The following is a 14348-nucleotide window of genomic DNA, read 5'->3' as shown; positions in this document are numbered from 1 at the left end:
ACCATAACTACTGGGAGGAAGAAGGTTTCTTCTTCTTCTTGTGACGCTTGAGGGTGCCTGGCGGCACAACAAACTCCCCATGAGGGGCAGCAACAGGAGGCACGGACTGGGTGTCAGCAGGCCGAGAACCAGTGGTAGTGGGACTATGGACTTTCTCCCCCTGAGATGGTGGTGCGTCCTTGAACGAGTCATCAGCAGCGAAGGACTGAACAAGAGAGGAGGCAGACCAAGGTGACTAAGAACAACAGACTGAAATGCTTGATTCTGAGCTTAGGCCAATCTGAACTCAGATTTGAAGGACTGAAACTCAGTGCTGAAAGAATGAATCCAGTCAAACAAGCGATACTTCCATGAGGATTGTTTGACACCCAAGGAAGAGGCAGCCATAGGATCCTTGACTGTGGGACCTTTCTTCTTAGCCTTGGACCTAGTTGAGGCCAAATTTATAACCTTGAGAGAGATTCGAGTGTCCATGCTTTTGGAAGGGACAGCAGAGAAACAGTGAGCAATGCGTTGAATCAGACAAGGCAGGGGCAAAATCCTAGAGACCCCAGGCCACATGGCAGCCTCCAATATAACCTGAAACAAACAGTGAGGTAAACTGATAGACTGGAGAGTACCCACAGCAAAGAGAAAGCGAGCCAGATCAGCCCCAACCGTAGACTTGTGAGCAGTGGGCTGCCAATTGAAGACAGCAACAACGTGCAAAATGTGGTAGAGAGGGGTGAGTTCAGCAGCAAGAACCGCATTGGAAGTGGGCCAAGTCGAAGAAGAGTTTCCAGTGAGAGTGCGAGCAACCTCATCCATGCCCGGAGTAAACTCAGCAGAGAATGTAGGCTCATCAAGCAGGGGCAGGTGTAAACATTCTGCAATAACCAATGGAGTAAACGAAATCCAATTGCCACGCAAAAACACTTTCCCAAAATTTTCATGAACCGGATCAATAACATCAGCAGAAAGGTTAGAATAAAATTCATGAACCAAAGATGGACAAGGCACACGTAGAGCAGACACAGACTCTTTCCACCCATGAAACTCAATAATGTCATACAAGCCCAAAGATGTACACTCCAAGTAATCCAACAATCGTTCAGGCAACAATTTTCGCAAAGAAATAGTCTCAGTGAACTGTTTTTTATAGTTGTTATTCAGAAAGATAGTACCTCTAGAAGATGAGGAGGCAGAGGCCTTGCCTTTCAGAGAACCAAGAGGAAGACGGGGCCTTTGGTGCAGGTGGGGGCACGACCGTGGGCCTCTTGGCAGGACCCAATGGAGGCGGAGAGTCCGGGGTGGACTCAGGCACAACACCATGAGAGGGCTTACGTTTGCTAGCCAATGTCTTGACTTGACCAGGAGGCTTGGGCGGAGTAGAGGGAAGGGAAGGGATTTGTTGGCGGGTGCGGGTGCGAGAGGCGATGCCAGAGGGTTTGGGTGGAGGTGGAGGGGAGAGGGCTCTAGGAGGTGGAGAAGGATCACGGAGTGGTGGGGAGGGAGGACGGGGTGGAGGGGAGGGGTCACGGGGTTGAGAAGAGACAGCCGAAGGTGGGGAGGAAGTGGGGTGAGTTGGGACGGGGAGAGAGGGTTCGAGATTCATGGGAGGAGGAAGATCGAGGGTGGGGTTGGGGAGGAAGACAGAGAGGTTGGGGTCAAGGAGAGAAGGGATGGGGTTCATGGGTGGAGTGAGTTGGGTTTCGGGGAGGTTGGGGTCTGGGTTGGTGAGGGCGGGGCAGAGGAGTCAGAGGACTCAGGAGACGGGGTAGGCTGACGATTGCGACGGCGAAGGGCATAGAGGCGGTTGGCACTGGAAATTGGCATCGGAGAAGAAGAAGGGGAAGGGTACGAGCTTGGTGAGAGGGAAAAAAAACTGATACCCCAAAAAAAAATTTGAATTGCTATTGTGATGATTTTTTTTTGTTTTTTTTTTTATATGTAAATTTTTTATTTTGTCAATTTATTTATAATTTATTTATTTGATTTTTTTATATTATATATATATGTTTTTTTTAAATAATACTGCTTGGACACTAGAGAACACACATAATTTGAAATATTTACAACTCAAAATATGTTTTAAGTCGACTAAACGACAAAATAGGATTCAGTACAAAGCATCTCCCAAAAATACCCCTGGCTGTGGCAGCCAGACATGTACGCATCGCCTCATGCTCTCCATACTCGTGGTTGGACGGCTTTCTCCTTGCCCTTACCTGCACCACAGAGCACCCATGAGCCGAAGCCCAGCAAGAAAACTCCACGCAAATAGATAACATATGCATATCAATTACTCAGCATATAACAAATCCGCCAACAGGCTAAACACGTACGGCCATGCCGTCCCAGGCGCTTTACCAGGCCCTAGGTTCACGGTCTACACCGTAAGGATATCCCAGGTATCCTTTAGGGTCTTACCGTGGCAACTCGCACTCCGCGTGCTAAACGCTGCTCCCGACCCCTTTGCCGTTCTCGGCCTTCGCCATTCCCGGCTCTTGCCGATCACTTACATATTTGCATACATAGCATAATTAATCAAACACTTAAACATGTATTAACATAATCAATGGGCTATGCCCTGCATATAATCATATAGGGTAGTGCCCTGCAACACTACTATGGCGTCTCGCCCTGCTCTATGGGTACAACAGTTTTCTTACCTGTGTACGAAGCATCTTGAGCACCGAAATCTCGAGCACGGTCCTCTAACCTGAGCCTCGCTGAAAACCTAGTCACAACACATACATAGCACTCTCATTACTAACCAATTTATAATCATCTCCCGGAACCAATCCCGTGCTCTCGGGACCTCCCGTTTCCCCCCACAAGGTAGCGGAAGCATTCCCCGAGCCCCCTGAGCCAAAACCCCAAAACACATTTTTTTCCCCTGCCTAGGATTTGGCCTAGCGCCGCGAAACCACCCTATAGGGGCCGCGGCGCCCAGAATGGTGTCCTTCCCCTGATGCATTCTAGCGCCGCGACACGGAAGAACAGGGTCGCGGCGCCCATACGCGAACCCAAAAAACTGGGTTTTTCCCAACATTTTCCCAAGCCAAAACACTTCCAAATCAATACCAAGACATACCTAAATCCCAAATTCATTCCAAAACCCCAAATAGACCATATGGCAACTCGAAAACATCAATAACAAGCCCAAACACACATTCAAACCCATGATTTACAAATTGGTTTAAAACTTCATAAAACTTAAACCAGACCTTACAAAACTTAGACCACACTAGCAATCAACTTCAAAGATGCACGAAATTCTTACCTCAAACTGAAATTCGACTCTGAGCTTCTTCCAAATCCAACTCCAAGCTTAATTTCTTTGATTCTCAAGCTGAATTTCACAATTACTAAGCCAAAACCCAACTTTCAGCATTCAACCCAAACTCTAAAAAAAACTTGCAAGAAAACTAAAATTCAAAGATGAAGCTTTACCTCTGGATTAATCTTGGCCTAAGCTTGACTCTAGTTGCCCCAATCTCAGCCCTGAACTCCTTCCTTGGTCCCAAGAAACTAGCCCTTCTTCCCCTTCCCTTTTGCTTCTTGGTTCTCTCTATATTTCCAGCAGAAAATTCCTGAATAGCCTAAGTGCAATTAACGTGACTAACTCCTCTCAGCCAAGTTAATCCCCTCCTAAGGCCAAATTACCACTTTACCCTTTCCCCTTAATAAAGTTCTTGTCCTATCCTCAAGGGCAATTCCGTCATTTCACCCAATTCCCGCTAAGTCCTCGAGTATACCTAAAGATCCTCGTTTAATCCCGACACGCTTAAACCATTACTGAATTTACTAACCACTACTCAGTAACTCCCGAACACTTTATAATATTCCCAAAATACCCCTAAGCTCCTCCCGAGCCGGGTATTTGACCCCGTTGTGACTTTTAGCAAAACAGCTCTCTAGGACCGTCTCGGTATGTGCATCACAGTTATATCACCACCCACACGTGGTATCAATCACAACATATACTATTATTACCTTTATGCCATCAGCGGGCTAAAATTACAAATATTCCCCTAATAACCAAATGAGGCCCACATGTATATTTAATTCACCTAAACATGCATTTCTAATCACATATTCATTAAATTCACATATTAATACAATATAACAATTATTGCCCTCCAGGCACGCTAATCAAGGCCCCAAGCCTTATTAGCAAATTTGGGTTGCTACAACTATCCCCTCCTTACAGAAATTTCGTCCTCGAAATTACCTGAACAATTCGGGATACCGCTCCCACATATCTGATTCAAGTTCCCATGTCGCCTCCTCAACTTTGCTGTTTCTCCACAGCACTTTAACTAAGGCGATGGTCTTGCTCCGCAAGACTTTGTCCTTCCGGTCGAGAATCTGAATTGGCTTCTCTTCATATGACAAATCCTGATCTAGCTCCAAGTTCTCATAACTTAACATGTGCGTAGAATCTGATACATATTTTCGGAACATGGACACATGAAATACATCATGAACCCCTGATAAGGCTAGAATCATTGCCAATCTGTAAGCTACCTCCCCAACCCGCTCCAGAACCTCGAAGGGGCCAACAAACCTAGGGCTCAGCTTGCTCCGAACGCCAAACCATTTCACTCCTCTCAGAGGTGAAACCCTAAGGAACACATGGTCACCGACCTGGAATTCTACGCTCCTGCGTTTCAGGTTTGAGTAACTCTTCTGGCGACTCTGGGGGGCGAGAATTCGAGCTCTAATCTTCTCAATTGCCTCACTGGTCCTCTGAACCATCTCAAGACCAGAATAACTCCTCTCACCCGTCTCATCCCAATGGATAGGTGATCTGCACTTCCTTCCATAAAGCATCTCATACAGAGCCACTCCGATAGTCGCCTGGTAACTGTTGTTGTACGAAAACTCAATCAAAGGGAGATACTTACTCCAAGATTCCCCAAAATCTAGCACACAGGCTCGTAGCATGTCCTCCAGTATCTGAATCGTCCTCTCAGACTGTCCATCTGTCTGAGGATGATAAGTGGTACTAAACCGCAACTGCGTGCCCATAGCCTTCTGCAGACTCTCCCAAAACTTGGAGGTGAAGGTGGGGTCTCTGTCGGATACTATCGACCTCGGAGCCCCATGAAGTCAAACAATTTCCTTCACATATAACTCAGCATACTGCTCCATAGTATAAGTCGTCCTGACCGGTAGAAAGTGGGCGGTCCTAGTATACCTATCCACAATCACCCACACTGAGGCATGCTGTCCCATGGTCTTCGGCAAACCAACCACGAAGTCCATGGTAATATCTTCCCACTTCCACTCTGGAATTCCTAGAGGCTACAGCAACCCTGCTGGCCTTTGATGTTCAGCCTTGACCCGCTGACAGGTTAAGCACTTGGCCACATAATCCACCACATCCCTCTTCATGCCTGACCACCAATACAAAGCTCTCAGATATTGGTACATCTTTGTCGTACCTGTATGTAAGGAATAGGGAGTGGTGTGCGATTCATATAAGATCTCCTGCCGAATATCAGAATCCATCGGAACACAGATTCGACCCTTATACTTCAATAACCCCATCTTTGAGAAAGAGAAGTCCTTAGCCACCCTGACTAAGATGCTTTCCCTATGACCTCTCAACTGGGAATCCCTCCCTTGCGCCTCCTTGATCCTCTCAAGGAGTGTAGACTGAAGAGTGATGTTGGCTAACCGACCAACCACCAACTTTATACCCGCTCTAGTCATCTCCTCAGCTAGCTTATCGGATATCTATCTCGAACTGAACAACTGTCCTGGGCCTTTCCGACTCAATGCATCAGCCACTACATTAGCCTTCCCAGGATGGTATAGGATATCACAATCATAATCCTTAACCAACTCCAGCCACCGTCTCTGGCGCATATTCAGATCCTTCTGAGTAAAGAAGTACTTCAAACTCTTATGATTGGTGTATATCTCACACTTCTCACCATATAAATAATGTCTCCAAACCTTAAGTGTGAATACCACCGCTGCCAACTCCAGATCATGCGTGGGATATCTCTGTTCATACTCCTTTAATTGTCTCGATGCATAGGCTATCACCTTACCAGCTTGCATCAGCACACATCCTAAACCATGTTTGGAAGCGTCACAGTAAACCACAAACTTCTCGTTGTCTGTCGGCAGACTCAACACTGGCGCGATGATCAGTCGCCGCTTTAATTATTTAAAATTGTTCTCATATCTGTCTGTCCAAACTTACTTTGTCTTCTTCTTTGTCAATTTTGTCAATGGTGTAGCTATCCTGGAGAACCCCTCAACAAACCGCCGATAATATCCTGCCAATCCCAGAAAGCTTCTAACTTCTGGAATGTTGCTCGATCTAGGCCAATCTCTCACTGCCTCAATCTTACTTGGGTCAACCAGAATCCCCTCCTTACTAACTATATGACCTAGAAATGTGACATGCGGTAGCCAAAACTCGCACTTACTAAACTTAGCATATAGCTTATGCTCCCTCAACCGCTGCAACACCAAACGTAGATGTTGCTCATGCTCTGTCTCTGACTGAGAATACACCAGAATGTCGTCGACGAACACAATCACAAACTTGTCCAAATAGTCCTTGAAAACCTTATTCATCATATCCATAAAAATTTTTGGGGCATTGGTTAATCCAAAGAACATGACCAGGAATTCATAGTGTCCATACCTCGTGCGGAAAGCGATCTTTGGTATGTCCTCTTCTTTGATCCTTAACTGATGGTAACCTGACCGGAAATCAATCTTAGAAAATACTGTACTTCCCTGTAACTGGTCAAATAAATCGTCGATCCTAGGCAGTGGATACTTGTTATTGATAGTCAACTTGTTCAGCTCCCTGTAGTCAATACACATCCTAAGGGATCCATCCTTCTTCTTGACAAACAACACTGGAGCACCCCATGGCGAGAAACTCGGTCTGATGAACCCCAAGTCCAGTAACTCCTTAACTGAATCTTCAACTCTTTCAACTCTGCCGGAGCCATTCTATATGGTGTCCTAGATACTGGCTCCGCTCCTAGCACCAACTCAATGACAAACTCAATCTCTCGTTGCGGCGGCAACCCTGGCATGTCTGCTGGAAATAAATCTAGAAACTCACATACCAATCTGGTCTCCCCCGATCCAACCGTCACGACCCTAGAGGTGTCCACAACGTTCGCTAGTAATCCTATGCAACCTTCCTGCATCAGGTCTCTAGCCTTCAGTGTTGAAATCATAGGTACCCGCGGTCCACTGACTGTTCCCACAAACACAAAGGGTACCTCCCCTTCTTGTTCACTCAGAATGATCGCAGAGGTGTAGAAAGTTCACATATAAATTGAGTTATCATATCTTGAGAAAGAATAGAATTCACTTTAGTATATTCGCTATCATCATAGGAAGAAAATTTTTAAAATTTAATTAGCAAAATAATAGATTAGATAATTGATAAAGTTAATTGCCCTAGGTATTCATCCGTTGAGTTTTATCAATATTTATTTTCTTTATTGATTACTTAAATGTCTCAAACCTAATATTCGTTTACCAAATAGAATTAAAGTTGAATTAATTGGTAATTAATAATAATCCTCGTGGGAATGAACATTACTTTCATTATTATTACTTGTTTAGAATTAGGTATACTTTTTGGGTACTGAAATTCCACAACAATACTTTGTTACCAACATTTACTTATTTAGATTGGGAAATTTCAATTTATATGCTTGATAAAAGTTATAATTACAAAAAAATGCTAGGCATATTAAAAATTACAAAATAATGCTATATTTTGGCACTTTACCCAAAATGCCCTTTCCACTTCTTCGACCTTGCTTGATGTGGTTCGATAGTGCTCGATACCAGCTCGATGAGACCTTCAAAATCATGATTTTTCATGAAAAATGACTTTGCTCGATGGTGGTTCGATAGTGGCTCGATGGTGCTCGATGCCAGCTCGATGAGACCTTCAAAATCATGATTTTTCATGAAAAAATGACTTAGCTCGATGGTGGTTCGATGGTAGCTCGATAGTGGTTCGATGGTGCTCGATGCCAGCTCGATGTGACCTTCAAAATCATGATTTTTCATGAAAAAATGACTTAGCTCGATGGTGGTTCGATGGTGCTCGATGGAGCTCGATACAATTATTGTAAGAGACATAATTTTTCACTCGGGTGTCCGTTTGGGGTGATTTGTTTTTTGATTTTGGGTATTTTTTCAAGATCTACACGTTGGACCTGTTAATATGCACATTTGTAAAGTGTAACACTTGTAAAAAATACAAAAGTGCAAACATACCTCATGTTTAAGACATCTTTTGGTATATTTTTAAGTTTTAAACTTCCCAAATATGCATATTAACATGCCAAACGTGTAGATCTTGAAAAAATACCCAAAATCAAAAAAAAAATCACCCCAAACGGACACCCGAGTGAAAAATTATGTCTCTTACAAGAATTGCATCGAGCACCATCGAACACCATCGAACACTATCGAGCCACTATCGAGCTACCATCGAACCACCATCGAGCTAAGTCATTTTTTCATGAAAAATCATGATTTTGAAGGTCTCATCAAGCTGGCATCGAGCACCATCGAGCCACCATTCGCTGGGGCCTTCAAGATCAAGATTTTCATGAAAAAATGACTTAGCTCGATGGTGGTTCGATGGTAGCTCGATAATGGCTCGATGGTGCTCGATGCAATTCTTGTAAGAGACATAATTTTTCACTCGGGTGTCCGTTTGGGGTGATTTTTTTTTATTTTGGGTATTTTTTCAAGATCTACATGTTTGACATGTTAATATGCATATTTGGGAAGTTTAAAACTTAAAAATATACCAAAAGATGTCTTAAACATGAGGTATATTTGCACTTTTGTATTTTTTTACAAGTGTTACACTTTACAAATGTGCATATTAACATGTCCAACGTGTAGATCTTGAAAAAATACCCAAAATAAAAAAAAATCACCCCAAACGGACACCCGAGTGAAAAATTATGTCTCTTTCAATAATTGTATCGAGCTCCATCGAGCACCATCGAACCACTATCGAGCTACCATCGAACCACCATCGAGCTAAGTCATTTTTTCATGAAAAATCATGATTTTGAAGGTCTCATCGAGCACCATCGAACCACTATCGAGCTACCATCGAACCACCATCGAGCTAAGTCATTTTTTCATGAAAAATCATGATTTTGAAGGTCTCATCGAGCACCATCGAGCCACTATCGAACCACCATCGAACTACCATCGAGCAAAGTCATTTTTCATGAAAAATCATGATTTTGAAGGTCTCATCGAGCTGGTATCGAGCACTATCGAACCACATCGAGCAAGGTCGAAGAAATGGAAAGGGCATTTTGGGTAAAGTGCCAAAATATAGCATTATTTTGTAATTTTTAATATGCCTAGCATTTTTTTGTAATTATAACTTTTATCAAGCATATAAATTGAAATTTCCCTTTAGATTTTCAATAAAATATTAGGGAGTTCATTAACTTATATGGTATCCTCTTGGTTACCTAGATAACATATTTTAGGATCTTTTGTAACTAACTTAATTACTCAAGTGGTTAGAAACACTAACCATGTTGGTATGAAATTTAATTAACCATTTGATTAATGTGATAATCAGGTTATTTAGTAATCATACAGAAAAAAACAATCAACTACTTTCTTTAATTAAATTTTAAAGTTCACAATAATAGAAAAAGTATATAATTTTTTAAAATCCCTTATAATATTTTTTGACCGTAGTATATTCACAACGCACCACCATATTTTTAACTTCATAAATTTTATGACACTGCATTTAGAAATAATGATAGAAAAAATATATTTACCAAATTACCCCACCCAAGTTTAATTTCTTTTTTATGATACTTTTTTTTTATGAATAGTCACTTTATTATGAATTAGTAATAATAATGACTTATTTATTCTATGATTAGTCATTAATCATATTGAATAGTTTTACAAAAATTATTATGAAAAATGATCCTAAGAAAAATTATTTTACTCCAAATAGGTGTATTCATGTTCATTTTTCATGGGATTATGACTATTTCTAACCTACATAATTTCTAGATAGAATACGTTCAATGACTAGGAATGTCAAATTCAAAAGTTTTTTACCGAACAGTTGACAACGTTTATATATACAATTTACATAAATATATAATTAAAGGATTAATTTTTGTGCAATAATGAAAAAGTTGGGTCAATATGGTATTGAGTGGAAAGTTCAACAATTTTTTCTATTCGCGGAAACTTGTAAGTTTTCAATACCGTGACAATACCTAATGTATATTTAATATAAAGTTGATGTATGTTTTTCAAATTTTAATTCCACTTATGAAAAAATGAATTTTAAATATTATGTTTTCTCTTTAGATTAGAAATTCTTATTCACTTTTGTATACCTATTCAATACATATTTTAGGTATTTGTAATGAATATCATGGCAACAGTGCATATTATTGACTTTTCTCAATTATCACTTCCATCCTCACTGGTAAATTATATAATTTAAATTAAAAATGAAAAAAATAAGAAATTTAGGAATTAGAGTAGTAGGAGGAGAAGTATAACCATATTCGCTTCATAAAGAATAGTGCAAGTATTAACCAATAGATAACGGAGAATAACTAAAATTGTAAATTATATTTCTAACTTTTTGATATGGATATGAAAAATATGAGTTCGTGCGCAGTATGACACGATGTTTGGGTCATACCAAGCATAGATGTTAAGCACAAAGGTGTGACAAAACCATAACAAAGGCCAAAGAGGATGACACAATAGAAAGTCTAAATTAAGTCTAATCACTCACCATTAATAATAATAAATATTTATATATAAATTATATTTAAATTAAAATGATAATAAAATTTAAATATAACTTTGAGTATTTATTGTTCTATAATTAAAATAATTGTAAAATATAAAATCAAAACTATATTGAATTTTTTAAAGATTTTTGAGTTACAAATTTGAGTATTTTTTTTTAAAGAAAATTTGGCTTCATTAAAACCCTCAAGACCAAACCAAGTGGGAAAATCTCAAGTAAGAAAAAGAGTACCAAGGAGATATCATTGATTAGAGGCATCAGCCTCAATACGAGAATTAATATAATAAGAATGCCCAGTCCACCAATTTATTGTTAGGATTAATGCCCTAAAAGCATGTAAGGATATTTTATTGATTTAAAAAAATATATAATTTTATTATATTTGAATATTATAATTATTGTTTGAATTAATTATATAATAATATCAAGAAAATTCTTTATTGATTAATGAGAATATGATCTTGTATTAGTACGAGATAATATGTATTAAAATTACATATAATGAATAAAATAGTTAGTAACATATAAAAGTATGGAATCTTTAATGAATAGTTACTAATGCGGTTTACTAAGCATATGGGATGCAAGTGATCTAGATTCAGATTATTGATGTGAATAGACTTCTTAGTAAATGTGTTGTATATGATAAAGATTATATATGACACGACCGAAGAGAATTAATTATCTTTATAAACTTATCGTTTGACATAAATATTTAATTCTTATCATAATAGATGATCATTTGTAGATCAATCTAAATCTTGAGTATTCATGAACTCTTGTTTGTGTTTATTGGATATTTTAATTCACTTGTTATGGTTTCTTAGTATAATGAGGCTAATGCTTTTGTTTTGGAGATTTAATATCATGAATGCCTGGAAATATGATCTACAATAATGAGATTCATACTTTCCTAACAGATCGAATATTAGTTCTTTTAAGAGTTAATTCCGGAACTAAATAGTTATTGAGCTCAAATGTATAATTTGATTATAGATTAATTATTCACTAGTGAATTAATGCGACTTAATGATCAAGAGGTAATTAGAAGGGTAAAACGGTGATCTTGACCTGCTCTAATTAACGAACCTATAAATGGAGGGCAGAACTACATTTATTGATTATATCAATAGACTACAAGAAAAAACTCTATAAATATAAATCTATAAATACTTAGAGTGCAATTCCATATTTATAGTGGAGTAATCATGAAATTAATAAATAAAATTATTAGATTAAAGAGTTTAATTAATAATCTGATTTATTGGAGCTTCGTATTATAGGTCCATCACTACAATAAAAAGACTCTACAGTGAAGAATTTTGTCGTTGCTGTAGATCAAGAAATCGTCGCCAAAATGGCGTCCCTGTAGGTCCATACATGTAGCAATCTACAGCAACGACAAAACGCAGTAGTCACAGTAGTGTTTTTCTACAGCGATGACATGTCGATCACAGTAGGGAATCCTTTTTTTCGGTTGGACTGAGATATTGCGACGACATGTCGTCGCTGTTGGTGGTTGCGAAATTTGAAAATTTGAATTTCAAAAACTCCTACATCGACAACATGTGGTCGCTGTAGGTCCGTCGACCACCCCATCTACAGCAACGATATATCGTCACTGAAGAGTGCGCGGGTTTATATGCCTTCAGCGACGCCATGTCATCGCTGTAGTGTCGCAAAAACTCAGATTTTCGTATTCAGCGTTCACCTTACGGCGACGACATGTCGTCGCTATAGGTATACAATTTTTTTTTTACAAACAATATTAATTAATTATATTGATTAAAATTTATTTAATAAATTATTAAATATTAATTAAATAAAACCAACTTATTTAATTAAATAATAAAACCAATTTAACAATATCCATAGTCTCCAAAATGTAAGATAACAAAACATAAGTAGTATGTCTCCAAAATAAAAATAAAAACAACACAAAATATTAATAAGTTCAAAATAGTAATATAATAAAACTAAATGTCATCAAAATCAATTCCAAAATAAAAAAAAATCGATGTTTGAAATTATGATAGCTTATCTCTCTAGAATATTAGTGCGTAAAAAATAATTATTCACTAAACTATCTATTTATAGGCTTAGGATCTTACAAAATGGGTCGTGGGCCTTCCATGAATTGTGTAACATGCTGTAATAAAATAATGAATAATTAATATAATTTACATTCAGAATAAGAAATATCTAAGTAATATCTCTATAATAACGGATTCTGAGGACTTCTTCTAGAACAATCGACCAGCCTCGTCGGTAGTTTGTCATCATTTGTTAAATGTTACTTTGACTAAGTTTAGTCCAACTGTATGAAGAATCTTCCTGAGATTCTCTGTCAGCTGGTCGAGTATCGACTAGATCCCTTATTAGTTGCACCATTGTTTAGCTGTCACGTATCACAAATCTTTGCCACATCATCACATTAGTTTTTTAGGTAAAACATAAAATAAATATGAAATATCATAGTAAAAAATTATGCTTCAATTAGCTTTTTTCTTTTGTTTACTAAAAAAATAATTTCAACCAAAGAACGAAAAAAAAAAAATAACACCAATTTATATGTTTATAGTTTTTTATTTCCGTATTGTTGAATGTATATTTGAATTATAACATAGAAATGATAGATACTAAAATATAAATTTATTATAAATATGGTTTATAATTTTTTGGATCATGTATTTTATCCCATTACTTGTTTGGACCCTGTGTTTTGACAAATTACTTTTTGGACCCTATGTTTTATAAAATGGTTAAAATAGAACCCTAAACTCGATTTTGGTCAATGATTTCTCAACTAAAATCACAAATAATTTACCAAACTAACAATTTAGAACAAAAATAAAATCATTCTGCTTAAAAACTATGTTGTTATATTCAATTTTTCTTCATCAAAATTGAGTTTAGGGTTCTATTTTAACAATTTTACAAAACATAGGGTCTAAAAAGTAATTTGTTAAAACACATGGTCCAAACAGGTAATGGGACAAAACACAGGGTCTTAAAAGGTATAAACCCTTATAAATATTTATTTAACTAAATACTATCAATTTTAAATTTTAATTATCACACATTAGTTTATTGCTTAGTTACTATTTGTCTTGCCAAATAAATTAAATGTAGTTTTTTTTTACAAATAATTAAAATGTAGTTACTACTTACATTTGTGTAATTAATAATTAATTAATATTTATATATTTTAAAATATATATTTACTAAGTTGTGTAGTCTGCTTAGTGATTACAAAATGTATATTCAAGTATATTTTTATTATACTAAAACATAACATTATCACCAAAATTTAATAATATTTTAGAGAACTATAGGGAAATTTTAGTTTTTATGCTTAATGAGATGTCCTAAATCAAAAAAAAATGCTAGGCCTTCTAATCATTTCAAAAAAAGCCAAATTTTTTGACAATACCCAAAATATCCCTCCCATAATTTTTCCATCAACTTCCTCCTCTCTCTTCCCTCTCTCTCCCTCAACCTATTCCTCTCAACTCTCTTTCTAGAAAAA

The 14348-nt window shown here is 37.8% G+C and overlaps 1 protein-coding gene across 1 annotated transcript; it reads right to left on the bottom strand.

Moving 5' to 3' along the window:
- Positions 1-270: 270 nt before the first annotated feature.
- Positions 271-1672, bottom strand: LOC133806512 (uncharacterized). The gene is made up of 2 exons (XM_062244603.1): positions 1247-1672; positions 271-1128 (listed from the first exon to the last, which is right to left on the bottom strand). The coding sequence occupies exons 1-2, from the start codon at positions 1670-1672 to the stop codon at positions 271-273; spliced, it is 1284 nt and encodes a 427-aa protein (XP_062100587.1).
- Positions 1673-14348: the final 12676 nt, after the last annotated feature.

Source organism: Humulus lupulus, chromosome X (assembly GCF_963169125.1).
Source record: "Humulus lupulus chromosome X, drHumLupu1.1, whole genome shotgun sequence".
NCBI classification, from domain to species: Eukaryota; Viridiplantae; Streptophyta; class Magnoliopsida; order Rosales; family Cannabaceae; genus Humulus; species Humulus lupulus.
Note: the sequence above shows the minus strand (reverse complement) of the source record. Positions and strands in the feature narration are given on the sequence as shown.

Coding starts and splice junctions, on each gene's coding strand:
- LOC133806512 (XM_062244603.1), bottom strand. CDS start 1,672: ATGAACCCCATCCCTTCTCTCCTTGACCCCAACCTCTCTGTCTTCCTC. Junction 1,129..1,246: donor GTCCTGCCAAGAGGCCCACG/GTCGTGCCCCCA, acceptor TATAAAAAACAG/TTCACTGAGACTATTTCTTT.